Genomic DNA, 10,550 nt, shown 5'->3' with positions numbered 1-10,550 from the left:
CCCAAGCCCCAGTTTCTCTCCCTTTCAGTACCCCTCTTGGAGTCTCTTTCATCTTTCCTTCTTCAGGCTGGAAACCACAGTAGCATCTCCAGCTTCTTTGGAATGTGAGTTTAGTCCCTCCCTTCCTGCCGTTACAAAGCTCAGAAACGCATGCAGAGCAAGCCAGCACTTCCTGATTCTCAATTCTGCCTTCCTCACAACACAGTCCATTTCACAAGCTGTTTTGGCACCAGCACCACCGATGCCAGCAGCTCACTGCAGCCAGAACCCCCGAGTCTTCTCCTGCTTGCTGCCTTTTAGCCACAGCTCTGCTCTGATCTTTTATTGCAGAAATTTCCTGGACCCGAGGAAAAGAAGTAACCCTCATTCATCTGACCTTCATCTTATTGGTTTGTCCACCATCCCAACCTCTTAAAAATTACCAAACTTTAGTCACTTGGGAATCTGCTTGTGGACACGATATGATACTAGGCTTTGGGTCTAAAATGCTTGAATCTATCTGGAAATTCTGTGCCCCAGGGGCTCAGAAGCTGGGTCACATTTTTCATGGGGGCTTCAAACCATATGTACATCGTGGGTTCCAACCCACAGCCCCTCCTGCAGTCCAGGACACAAGAGGGGCAGCAACAAGGAGTCGGCTTCACTTCCCTTCCACGTAAACCACGGCAGGTCAAGTGCGTTTCCTGATGGCACTTCTATTTTGAAAGATAACGATGCTCAGTCGGTACCTTTCAGGCTTCATGTGTCTTTTCCATCAACAGTATGTCAGTCAGTTGCTTATCAGAGACACTTAGCTGCTGACAGGTGCTTGTCACCTGGCTGAGGTACACTGCCAAGAGATGCTTGCACTGGAACACAAAACACACAAGCCAGTTAGCAGTCGGAAGGGCCAGGCTAGCCGAGACCCGTCACCGCCGCCACGTGCAGCAGGAAAGGAGGGGGACACACAGGTGACGGGCCTTAACTCACTGCCTAGAAACTGCAGTCAGGAGGGGACAGGTGTGTTCTTTCTAGAAGTCAGTTGGGACAAAGGGAGGCTTTCTTTGCTCACACACACAATGGCCTGCACCCGCCTCTGGGGAGTGGGCAGTGTTGGACGCTGTACCACACACACAGCTTAGGTGACTGAAGGGGCCCTGGTTTAATCCTGTCATTTTACAGGTGAATCAGCTACGAACGTGGCTCCTTGTACCAAAGGACACTCAACTTGCCACCCAGTTCCCAAGGAGCGTAATCAACAGCGGAAAAGAAGGGGGAAGATGGAGTGGACACTAATTTTCTTCTTTGGCAAAAAGACTTAAAAAAGAGCTGCCTGCTCACAGGTGGTCGGTGCCTCCTCTTTGGAACAAGGAGGCGTGTGCGTATCTGGTTCTGCGTGATGCTCTGGGCTGCTGGGAAGCCCGCAGAAGCCCCAGGGCACGCTCCTGCCGGTGAGAGTCACATGTCGGCAAGGCGGTCTTACGGGGAGTGAGAGGGAACACCTCATGGCTGGAGCTGGGGGTGTGCAAAATGCCCAGCATCCAATTTATTTTATTGGGCCAGCAAATTCCTCAGTTGCCAACTTTGGGGATTACCTGTTGCCCTCCCCGAAGCTTCACCCATGACCTTTTAAATTAAAACAGGAAATTCGTATAGTTCTCAAAGTGACACTGCATCTGGGGCGGGTAGACCCGAAGGAGATGACAGACTGAAGTCAAGGAAAATAAACTGCCGTCTGTTTCAACGTGCAGTAAAACTCCCGTTTTGCCCCACTCTTAAACGACCCAGCAAGGCCGGCGGTTCCCCGCTAACTCGGCTGCCCCGGGGAGCACTGGCCCGTCTCACCAGCAGGCTGTCACTCTTCCACAGCACCGAGAAGGCAAACGCAGGGCAGGAACAGTAGTGACAAGAAGCCAAGCACGTGTAAGTTTTACCAGCGCTTCCAAGTACCTAGAAAGGAAAGGGCGGACGGGGTCAGAGCTGAAGAGGTGTGCTGGAAAACCACTCTCTTCCCCCAAGTTTATCTGTCTGATGACTCAGAGTTGCTCTGCACGTGGCGCTGGGAAGAACTGTAGGAACAGTTCACACACAAGTTGAAACTCAGCTTCCCTGCGTGCAGAGTCTTCTGGCTGCTCGGTGTTCTGCCCCCGCAGCCTGCAGACAGAGAAGCTGGAGGGCTCCGCGCTAGTGAAGCCACCCGCACGAACCATTTTGTTCTCTGGCTGGGGGTTCAGGGGGCTGAGCACCCAGAGGCAGAGGAGAAAGCGCCCCCGCGCCCACTTCACCGTGGGTTTCACAGCAGGGGCGTGCGCTCCTGAAGCTTCCACCGCACCCAGAAGACGGCGTGACAGCAGGCGGATGTCCAGCAGCGAGGCAGGACGGGGCTTCAGAGGAAAGCGGGAAAGGGCTTTTGAAAAGCCTCTGAGAGCATGGAGCGTAAGTGCAGGGCTTGTAAAGGGGGCGACGCAGCTGCTCAGGACGCTGTCTCAGGAGGAGGCAAGCCCAGGTCTGTCCGCTCCCCCAGCAGGAAGGAAGGGAGCGCGGGTGCGGAGCGGGCGGCCGGCGGCCCCCGGCCAGCCCAGGGGCAGACAGGAGACCCCAGGGGCGCTGTGGCGCGTCTGCAGTGCGGCCGGGCAGACTTGCTGGAGAAGTCGCTCCTGTAAGTCTCCTGCCACCAGGCAGACAAAAACTAAAAGGCAGAGGGCTTCATTCCTGGAGTTCATTTCCAACCTGGAAGTGTGAGATTAGTCTCCCAGGGAAGCAGACACCCCGGCGGTTACTGTGCAATGAACTTCCACTAGGAACTTGCCGTGGGGCTTTCACACTGTTTTAGGCTCTGAGATGACAATCGAAGTGAAGAGGCCAGGGCCTTTTTCTCCTCCAATGCCAGCACTTCCAGGATTCTTCCCTTTCTCCCACACAAAGAACAGCCCGGCGTCGTGCTGCTGTCCAGCGATTCACCTCCTCCAGCAATGTCACTACGGGCTTGGACCAAGTCAGTAGAATTCCTTGGGAGCTGCTAGATTCACCAGAAATGGCCAATGACAGGGTACGGAGATGCCTACTGCCTCCACTAAAACCTTCAGCCCCAGGTACAGACCAGGGCTTATCACATCTTATCCTATTTCCAGCCCCAAGGGCTGACACGTGTTAAGGGCTCTCCACTGGGTATCGGCGGGGAGCTTCCCTAGTGTCTGGGAAACTTAAACGGGAGGGAGACCATTAAAGCAGACTGTCTTCCACTTAGTACTGGAAGAAACCCATCAATATCCAGCAACGACATGAACGATTCTTGGGTCTCCAAACTATTCCCGGTACATGGAACTTCGGGTTTCTTCTTGCTTCAGTTAGCTCCTGTATCTCCTCTCTCTAGAGCTAAACATAGCTAGGTGTGAGCCCCTGGGTTCTACACTGACTTGAGCGGCCCACTGGTTCCTTCTTGTCCTGGGTCCCTGGTCCTTCAGAATGTGCTCTGGACTAAGCTGAGCAAATGCCTAGTAACCCAGGGACGGGGGAGAAATTCCACAGAGGTCCCCTTGCTGAGCCTTTCAAAGGCTGGCTGAGACTGAGAGCACGGTGTTCAGCCGCTGGAGGCAGTAAATACTGTAAAGGAACAGTAAGCTCTGAATCTGCCTCCTCTTTATCTAGCAGTGGACAACTGATGAGCCCAACAGCCAGACAGAGACCTGCGTCAGACGCGGCTAGAACTAGAGACTGACCTCAGGGAGCATCTAATTCCGTTCCTTCGCCCTTCAACGGAAAGACGACCCCTCTTAGGGGAGCTGCTCCCACCTCTCCCACTCGCAGTCTGGAGTGTTTGCCCCCAGGACAGAGCTTTTAAAAACGAAACACAGGAAGGAGGACACTCAGGCCCGTGTCTGGACTTGTGCGCACCTCGCTTGGAGGACGTCCACTCTGGTTCCAGTTCGTTCTAAGCGGAGGGGCCCACCTGGACACTCTTACCACGTTACTGTACGCAATGAAACCATTAAGGTTAATTTGAGGGTGGCTATAAGATTTCTACAGCCTAATTTAATTCAAAGTCCAAGCTGACAGCCACAATTCTAGGAAGTTAGCATTTTTATGATGCATAGAGCAATGTAATATAACACAGAATGTGAACAACGAAAATTCAAGTCATGGCAATCCTGGGAGGAACAGAAAGTCAACAGGAATTGAAATGTTTCAAACAGAATCGTTAAGACTGTAACTAATAACCAAAACACAGAATTAGAGGAGAGTCAGGCACCTGCTTGTGCAGGTCCAGTGTGATGCGGGTACTGGAACAGAGACAAAAAATCTGAAACTAAAAGACATGGGAAAACCCCCAAGGCCCTTCTTGTTGGGGTGTGTTAACTACATGAAAAGCAAAAACAGAAGCACTCGGAAAGGAAACGGAGACCCCTCCTTAGGCGCAGATGATCGTTTAACAGTGCTGACTATTAATCCATGAAGTTCACTATGAGAGGACTCTGCCAAGCAGCCTCTTTTAAGTTTTAACTGCTGCATTCAGCCTTGGCTGCCCCGTCATGAGGCGGTGCCCTCGGCCGGGCCGTGCTGCTGGCTGGAACGCCAAGTCAGCTCCCTAAGCAGGGCCACCCATTTGCCCAAGAGGCTCTGCTCAGTCATCCTCTCACTCGAACGGATGAGGCCCCGACTCAGACGCTCGTAAGCAAGCCACGGTCCAAGCACTGACAACCCCTGCCCCCCGCTCTTCAGCCGGGCCTGGGTAAACACTCGCACTGATGGCTTCCTCTTTGCCCCTCCCAAGCCAGACACAAAACCTGGGAGACCAGTGCCAATACTTTTATTTCGTTCCCAATATTCCCTCCTCTCAGGCCCGGCCGCACGCACCGCTGTCCAGTACGGCTGAACTCGGGGGGAGTCTGGCTCACTGTTTCTACAAAGACAGGCAGGGTGGGACAGCACGTGCAGATCCCTGTTGCCAGCCGCTTGTGACCGTTAACTCACTTTTCAGCATCTGTTTCCTGCAAAACAAACACCTACCTAGGCTTTTGGTGAGCCCTGTGAACGACACGTGAAAGTAGCTCAGAGTCTGCTAAGAGGCTGTCGCTTTGCAAATCTGCCTGCCTTAGGCACCAGAGGCCAAACCAAGGTCCGAACAAACTGCCTGTGCCTAGCACACTCGGACCCTTAACGAGTATTTCTTGACAAGTCTGACAGATCATTTCTGTCAGATGACTGGACATGTGGAAAGACCTTAAAATGCATTTTGGTTTCTGCTTGTAAGCGAGAGAATGGACAAGGTAGGGAGAAGGGAGGAAGCAACTCTATAATCAAACAGTGGGAAAACAAAAGTCGGCTGTACTCCATCAGGCCAGAGAAAAGGGTCTACACACTGCTACCAGCTAGATTTCGTAAGTCACATTTACCCTTATTTTAATTACTAATCGTCTGATTTTACTAAGTTGGGCCAAATGCTTTTCAGTAGTCCAGGAAATACTTAAAAGTGGTCCCCAGCTTTCACAGACACTCATGGAAACATTCTGTCCTAAGGGCATTCTGCTGAGATAACCCCCACCTCTGGATTTCTACCTGGTAGACACGCCTCCCACTGGGCGATGAGATTAAGGTGATGGACTGTCGATCAACTAGGTCCAAGGCCTGGACGGCTGATGAGCCAAAGACAAACTTCAGCCTGCGGAGCAGAGAAGCTTCAGATTAGACCACCTGACTAAAAGTCACATCTGTCACGTGACCCAAAGGATCGCCACCAGCAGTTTGTAAATATTTAATTCATTTTAATTTGGAAAAAATATCAATATAGGAAAAATAAATGTTAACATGTTGTTGGCAGATACAGGCCTCTTTGTACCAGAGTGCTTCCTCTTCTGCCCAACTGCCCTCCGTCCCTGAGGCAGCCACACGCGGCTGTCGGCTTCCTTCCTGTTAACGTTTCTGTATCATACACAGTACGCATGTGTGGCACACACACACCTATACAGACACCCACATATACACATGGTATCATTTGATAAGTTTTAAAACATGAAAGGTATATTGTAGGCTTTCTGGCAACTTCTTTTCCCACTCAACGTGCTTTTAAGAATGACGCATGTGTATTTTTAAGTTTAACTTTTGAATAATATTCCACTGTATGTACAGGTTTTATTTTTTAAGGACTCTATCGATAGACATTCTGGTTGTTTCCATTTCATGCTGCTGTGAGTGACACTCAGTCAGCCCTGTCTACACCCCTTCCTGGCTCTAAGTGGGAGCAGAGCCGCTCAGTCCCAGGACCCGCGCACTCGCCAGTTGTCAGAGGAGCCGCCAGCCGCTTTGCGCAGGGGAGGCAGCACACCTGCCAGCACTTACCAGAGGCCCAGCTCCTCCACGTCCTCACCGACACCAGTGTCGTCGGCCTTTTCATGTCTGGCCATCTGATGGGTGTTTAAACTCGTACTTTTTGGATTAGTAACAAAGGCTATCCAGGGGTTAAATGATGTATCAGAAAAAATTTGATGTATGCAAAAATTCTTATGCAATGTTAGGTGAGAAAGGGTGGGTGCAAAGTGTATTAGAACCTCTCAATCATGTTAACTCTTTCTTGAAAAAATCTACAATTATCTCAGACTAAAACGTTAAATCTTTACAAACTAGTCTCTTTATACAAAAAACTATTAGAATGGGAAGTTTTTTAAATTAAACATATGAAGATTGTCTATGGACAAAAAAAATTTGGTAATAACTTTATCAATCAGAGAGAATCCCAGTTCACTTCAAAAATGGATCTCATAAGTTTTTCAACCTGCCTTGTCTACTTTATATCGTGAGCATCTCTTGAACGCAATATTCCTCTATACCACTTTTAATGGTCACAAAGAACTCCACACTAAAGATGAGCTACTTTTATTTTCCCCAAACTCTACTTTTGGATAGTTAGTTTATTAAATCTAATGCGTTTTTCTTTTTGCTCCCATCAACAGTACTGGGTGCATGTGCTCACTGTGAAATCTTTATGAACATCCATGATTACTTCCCTGGGTTGCATTCTTACAAGTGGAGTTTCTGGGTCGAAGAATACGTGTGTTTTAACGCTTCTCTTGTCAGTTGCCAGACTACCTTCTAATCTACACTCCTATCCTCAGGGTATCAGTTAGCCTTTTCTCCACATTCTTGCCAACATCCCGAAGAGTCTTACCAACATATTTTCTGTGGTAGCCAGTTTTATAGATGGAAAGTTACCTTATTCTTTTAATTTGTCATTTTTATGATGACTAGTAAAATTTATCTTTTTCTTCCAAAACTTTTGGTAACTTGCATTCTTTCATTATTCACACATTTTGTTTTAAATGTAATTTTTTTCTAATAATGTGTATAATCTTTATAAGAGATTTAAGAAACAGAAAAAAGGTTAAAGCCCTTCTCTAAATTCCACCTCCTTCCTTCCCCTTAAGATAGTCACTGGTAGAGGCTGGTGTATATCCTTGTGGACTTTGAAATACAAGTGTATACACGCGATTAAATGTTTAGTTATTCCTAGGTAGCTTTCGCTTTTTTGCTGCTATTGAGGCTGTAATTACAGGTTTGAACTCTGTGTATGAAGGAAAGTGATTTTTAGTTTCTGTATTAAAAAATAACTTTATTCTCTTGGTTTTTAAAAAGTAGTTATATCATCTACAAATAAGGATAATTGTCTTAAAGTTGATTCTTGTAGAACACGGGGACTAGGGGCGCCCCCCACTGGGCAGTCCAAAACCTGCGGGTAACTTTACAGCCTGCCCTCCACACGCCCGGCTCAACCAACCTGGGATGGTGCAGGACTGGACCATAGTACGCATCTACCGAAAAACTCCACATGAGTGGACACGCGCAGTTCAAACTCGGTTACTCAACGGTCAGATGTACTTCTCATTTCTTCTTCATGGGTTAGTGTAACAGCTACAACTTTTAGGATGATGTTAAAATTAAGGGGCAAACAGGAAAATGACGGAATGCCTTAATATTCAGTACCATGTTGGCTATTCATTTGAGAGGGATTTTTAACAGTCATGTCAAGAAAATATTTCCCCTAGTTTAGTAATAATACCTTTAAAAATCAAGAGTTGATGTTGAGAGAATTTGGCTTTTAAAACACATTAATGGTTAAAAACAAAACCAAACCATGGGGGAGGATATAGCTCAAGTGGTAGAACGCCTGCTTAGCATACACAGGGTCCTGGGTTCAATCCCCAGCACCTTCTCTAAAAACAAAACAAATAAGTAAATGTAATTACCTAATTATCTACCCCCCCTCAAAAAAAAAACAAACCCAATACAACAGGATATATACTTACGATAATAGATGCTCATCAGGAACTGTAAAACAGGAATGGAAAGAAAGTTAATTGTGTTAAACCAGTGACCATAGACAAAACATCTCAAAGACTCTAACCAAAGACTTTTGTGTAAATGGTGAAGTGAGCTGATGCATCAAATTTTACTCTTTCCCAATATTCCACTAGACAATAAAAGGATATTTTTAAAAAGTATGAACTCCCAAGGATGAGGACAGGGAGAAATACAGCTAAGATACGTTGGAGAATAATTCACAAGACCTGAGCAAACTGAATCCTACGTCAGCAAGGGGGAGAGTCAAGCGGCAGCCTGATTTGCACTATAGAATCTGGTACCCTCACCCCCTAAAAAAGCCCTCAGAAACTGGAGGCATTAGATGGCTCTGGATGGTGGAGTGAGGCAGGGGGACCAAAATAAGCAAGTCTCTTTGAAAGTAAGTTTAAGAAGCTAGGTGGTAGCCGAATACTTTCAGGTGTCTGAAGAAATCTTACTTCCAACATATAACTCAGTACCTAGCCAAACTGTCACCAAGTGTGAGGACGGAGAAATAACCTTTACAGATGTGTAAAGCCTCAAAAGTGCACCCTGTACTCTTCTTCCAGAAGCTGCTAGAATATGTGCTCTATAAAATAAGGTGGTAAACCGAGAAAAAGAAAAATGTAGACTATACTGAACAGAAGGCTCAGCTTAGGCGAAGGGAATTCCCCAATGATGTGACGAAAGACCAGACAACCCCACAAGGCTCTAGGAGCGACTTCTACAGGAACTGATGAAACATCTCATTCAGCTGAACACCTTTCTTTAATATATGTTTTTTGATTGAAGTGTAGTCAGTTTACAATGTTGTGTCAATTTCTGGTGTACAGCACGATGCTTCATATAGGAACATACACATATTCGTTTTCATATTCTTTTTCACCCTAAGTTACTACAAGATACTGAATATAGTTCCCTGTGCTCTACAGTATGAACTTGTTATTTACATCTGAACATCTTGAGGAGAGATTTAGATCACAGGTAAGAATCTGAGGTTGAATTTGGGGATAAACACAAACAAACACTACCATGAAAGTTTTCATTCCAGAAAAAGAAAGTTACATGAAAGGAAAAGTAATCGCAGCTGCCCGCAGGGCTCAGCTGTGACTAGATTTTGCATCATTGTGTGTCAAGTGAAAACATGTGTGAGGTCAGAAAACCGATCTGAAGAAATTATCTTTGAAGGATGGGAGTCAGGGAGAACGCGACTACCTAGAACAGAGATTTTACACCAGCAGGAGACGGTTCTGCTGAATCAGCAGTCAGAAGTGGTCCCCGAGAGTCATGGGCATCAAGGCACCCGCCGCGCCCCCTGGGGACCCTCACAGCGCACGGGCTAACCCAGGGCCCATTTCTGACACCCGCTGCTTGAACTGACAGCCGACTGCTCCCCCCCCACCCTTTTTGGGATCAGAACACGTGTGAATGCCTGGCTGGCCTCATCTCTGAAGCATATATACACTTTGGTTTTAACTGAAATGAGAAAACGGTGGCTTCCTTGCCTCAATTCTTTAAAAACAGGAACTCAAGCCTGAGCCATCCAAGAACAGCGGCAGTTGAGGCCTATCTACTTGCTAAACGGCCACCCGACACTGGTGGGGTAGTGACAATCAGGCGGAGGAGGAGCCGCTCCGTGCAGCACGGGGAGCTACACTCGGGGTCCCGCAACGACGCACGGCGAAAGGGGCGTGCGGAGTACACACGCGTGTCTAGGCGGTCCCGGGGCCGGGGGCGGGGGAGGCTCCGGACGGGAGCGCGGTCCCCGAGCACCCCCTGCCCGTCGGAAGGGCTCCAGCCACTGCGAACCCACCCGGGTTTCCCGGCCCTAAAGCACTTCGCTGGGTTAACCTGAAGCCAGAGTATTCTGAGAAGGAAGGGCTGCGGGCGAGGCTACCCCGGCAGAGCGCTCCCTCGGGGGTCCAGCGGCCCCGGTCCCCGCCCGCCCGCCCGTGCCCCCGGCCGCCGCGCGGGGCTCCGAGCCAGGTCGGACCCTCGTTTCCCGAAGGGGCTCGGCGACGGGGCCGCCGGGGAGAAGTGCGGCTGGTCGGGGAGGGGCGCGGGCCGCCCGCAGGCCGGAGACATGCCCCCCCGCGCGCGCCGCCGGCCCGTACTTCGCGCGCCGTCCCGCACCGCCGCAGCCATCTCGCTCAGGAGCTCCTCCACCACGGTCGGCAGCGCGACCGCCCGCGAGGCGGCGGCCATGGCGGGTTCTCGCGCCGGCGGGGCGGGGCGGGGTG

At 49.2% G+C, this 10,550-nt stretch overlaps 1 protein-coding gene across 2 annotated transcripts; it reads right to left on the bottom strand.

The window, feature by feature from the left end:
- Nucleotides 1–366: 366 nt before the first annotated feature.
- ZSWIM7 (zinc finger SWIM-type containing 7) lies at nucleotides 367–10,538 on the bottom strand. Of its 2 annotated transcripts, XM_072938471.1 has the most exons (6): nucleotides 10,425–10,533; nucleotides 8,277–8,298; nucleotides 7,748–8,183; nucleotides 5,536–5,638; nucleotides 1,825–1,929; nucleotides 367–848 (listed from the first exon to the last, which is right to left on the bottom strand). In XM_072938471.1, exons 3-6 carry the CDS (start codon nucleotides 7,798–7,800, stop codon nucleotides 732–734), a joined length of 378 nt encoding a protein of 125 aa, XP_072794572.1. In that variant the 5' UTR covers nucleotides 7,801–8,183; nucleotides 8,277–8,298; nucleotides 10,425–10,533; the 3' UTR covers nucleotides 367–731. The 2 variants fall into 2 exon arrangements, with proteins under 2 accessions (XP_072794572.1, XP_072794571.1); XM_072938470.1 differs by lacking the exon at nucleotides 7,748–8,183 and having other exon boundaries at nucleotides 10,425–10,538.
- Nucleotides 10,539–10,550: the final 12 nt, after the last annotated feature.

The sequence above is a fragment of the Vicugna pacos genome, chromosome 16 (assembly GCF_048564905.1).
Source record: "Vicugna pacos chromosome 16, VicPac4, whole genome shotgun sequence".
Classification (NCBI taxonomy): Eukaryota; Metazoa; Chordata; class Mammalia; order Artiodactyla; family Camelidae; genus Vicugna; species Vicugna pacos.
The sequence above is the reverse complement of the archived record's forward strand: the minus strand, read 5'-3'. Positions and strand labels throughout refer to the sequence as shown.

What these genes read in the sequence shown, in the direction of transcription:
- ZSWIM7 (XM_072938470.1), bottom strand. Translation starts at nt 10,515, where the DNA reads ATGGCCGCCGCCTCGCGGGCGGTCGCGCTGCCGACCGTGGTGGAGGAG. An exon ending in CCTGATGAGCATCTATTATC is followed by an intron (nt 5,639 to 8,276) that starts GTAAGTATATAT and finishes TCTGCTCCGCAG; the next exon opens with GCTGAAGTTTGTCTTTGGCT. An exon ending in GGAAGAGTGACAGCCTGCTG is followed by an intron (nt 849 to 1,824) that starts GTGAGACGGGCC and finishes TTTGTGTTCCAG; the next exon opens with TGCAAGCATCTCTTGGCAGT.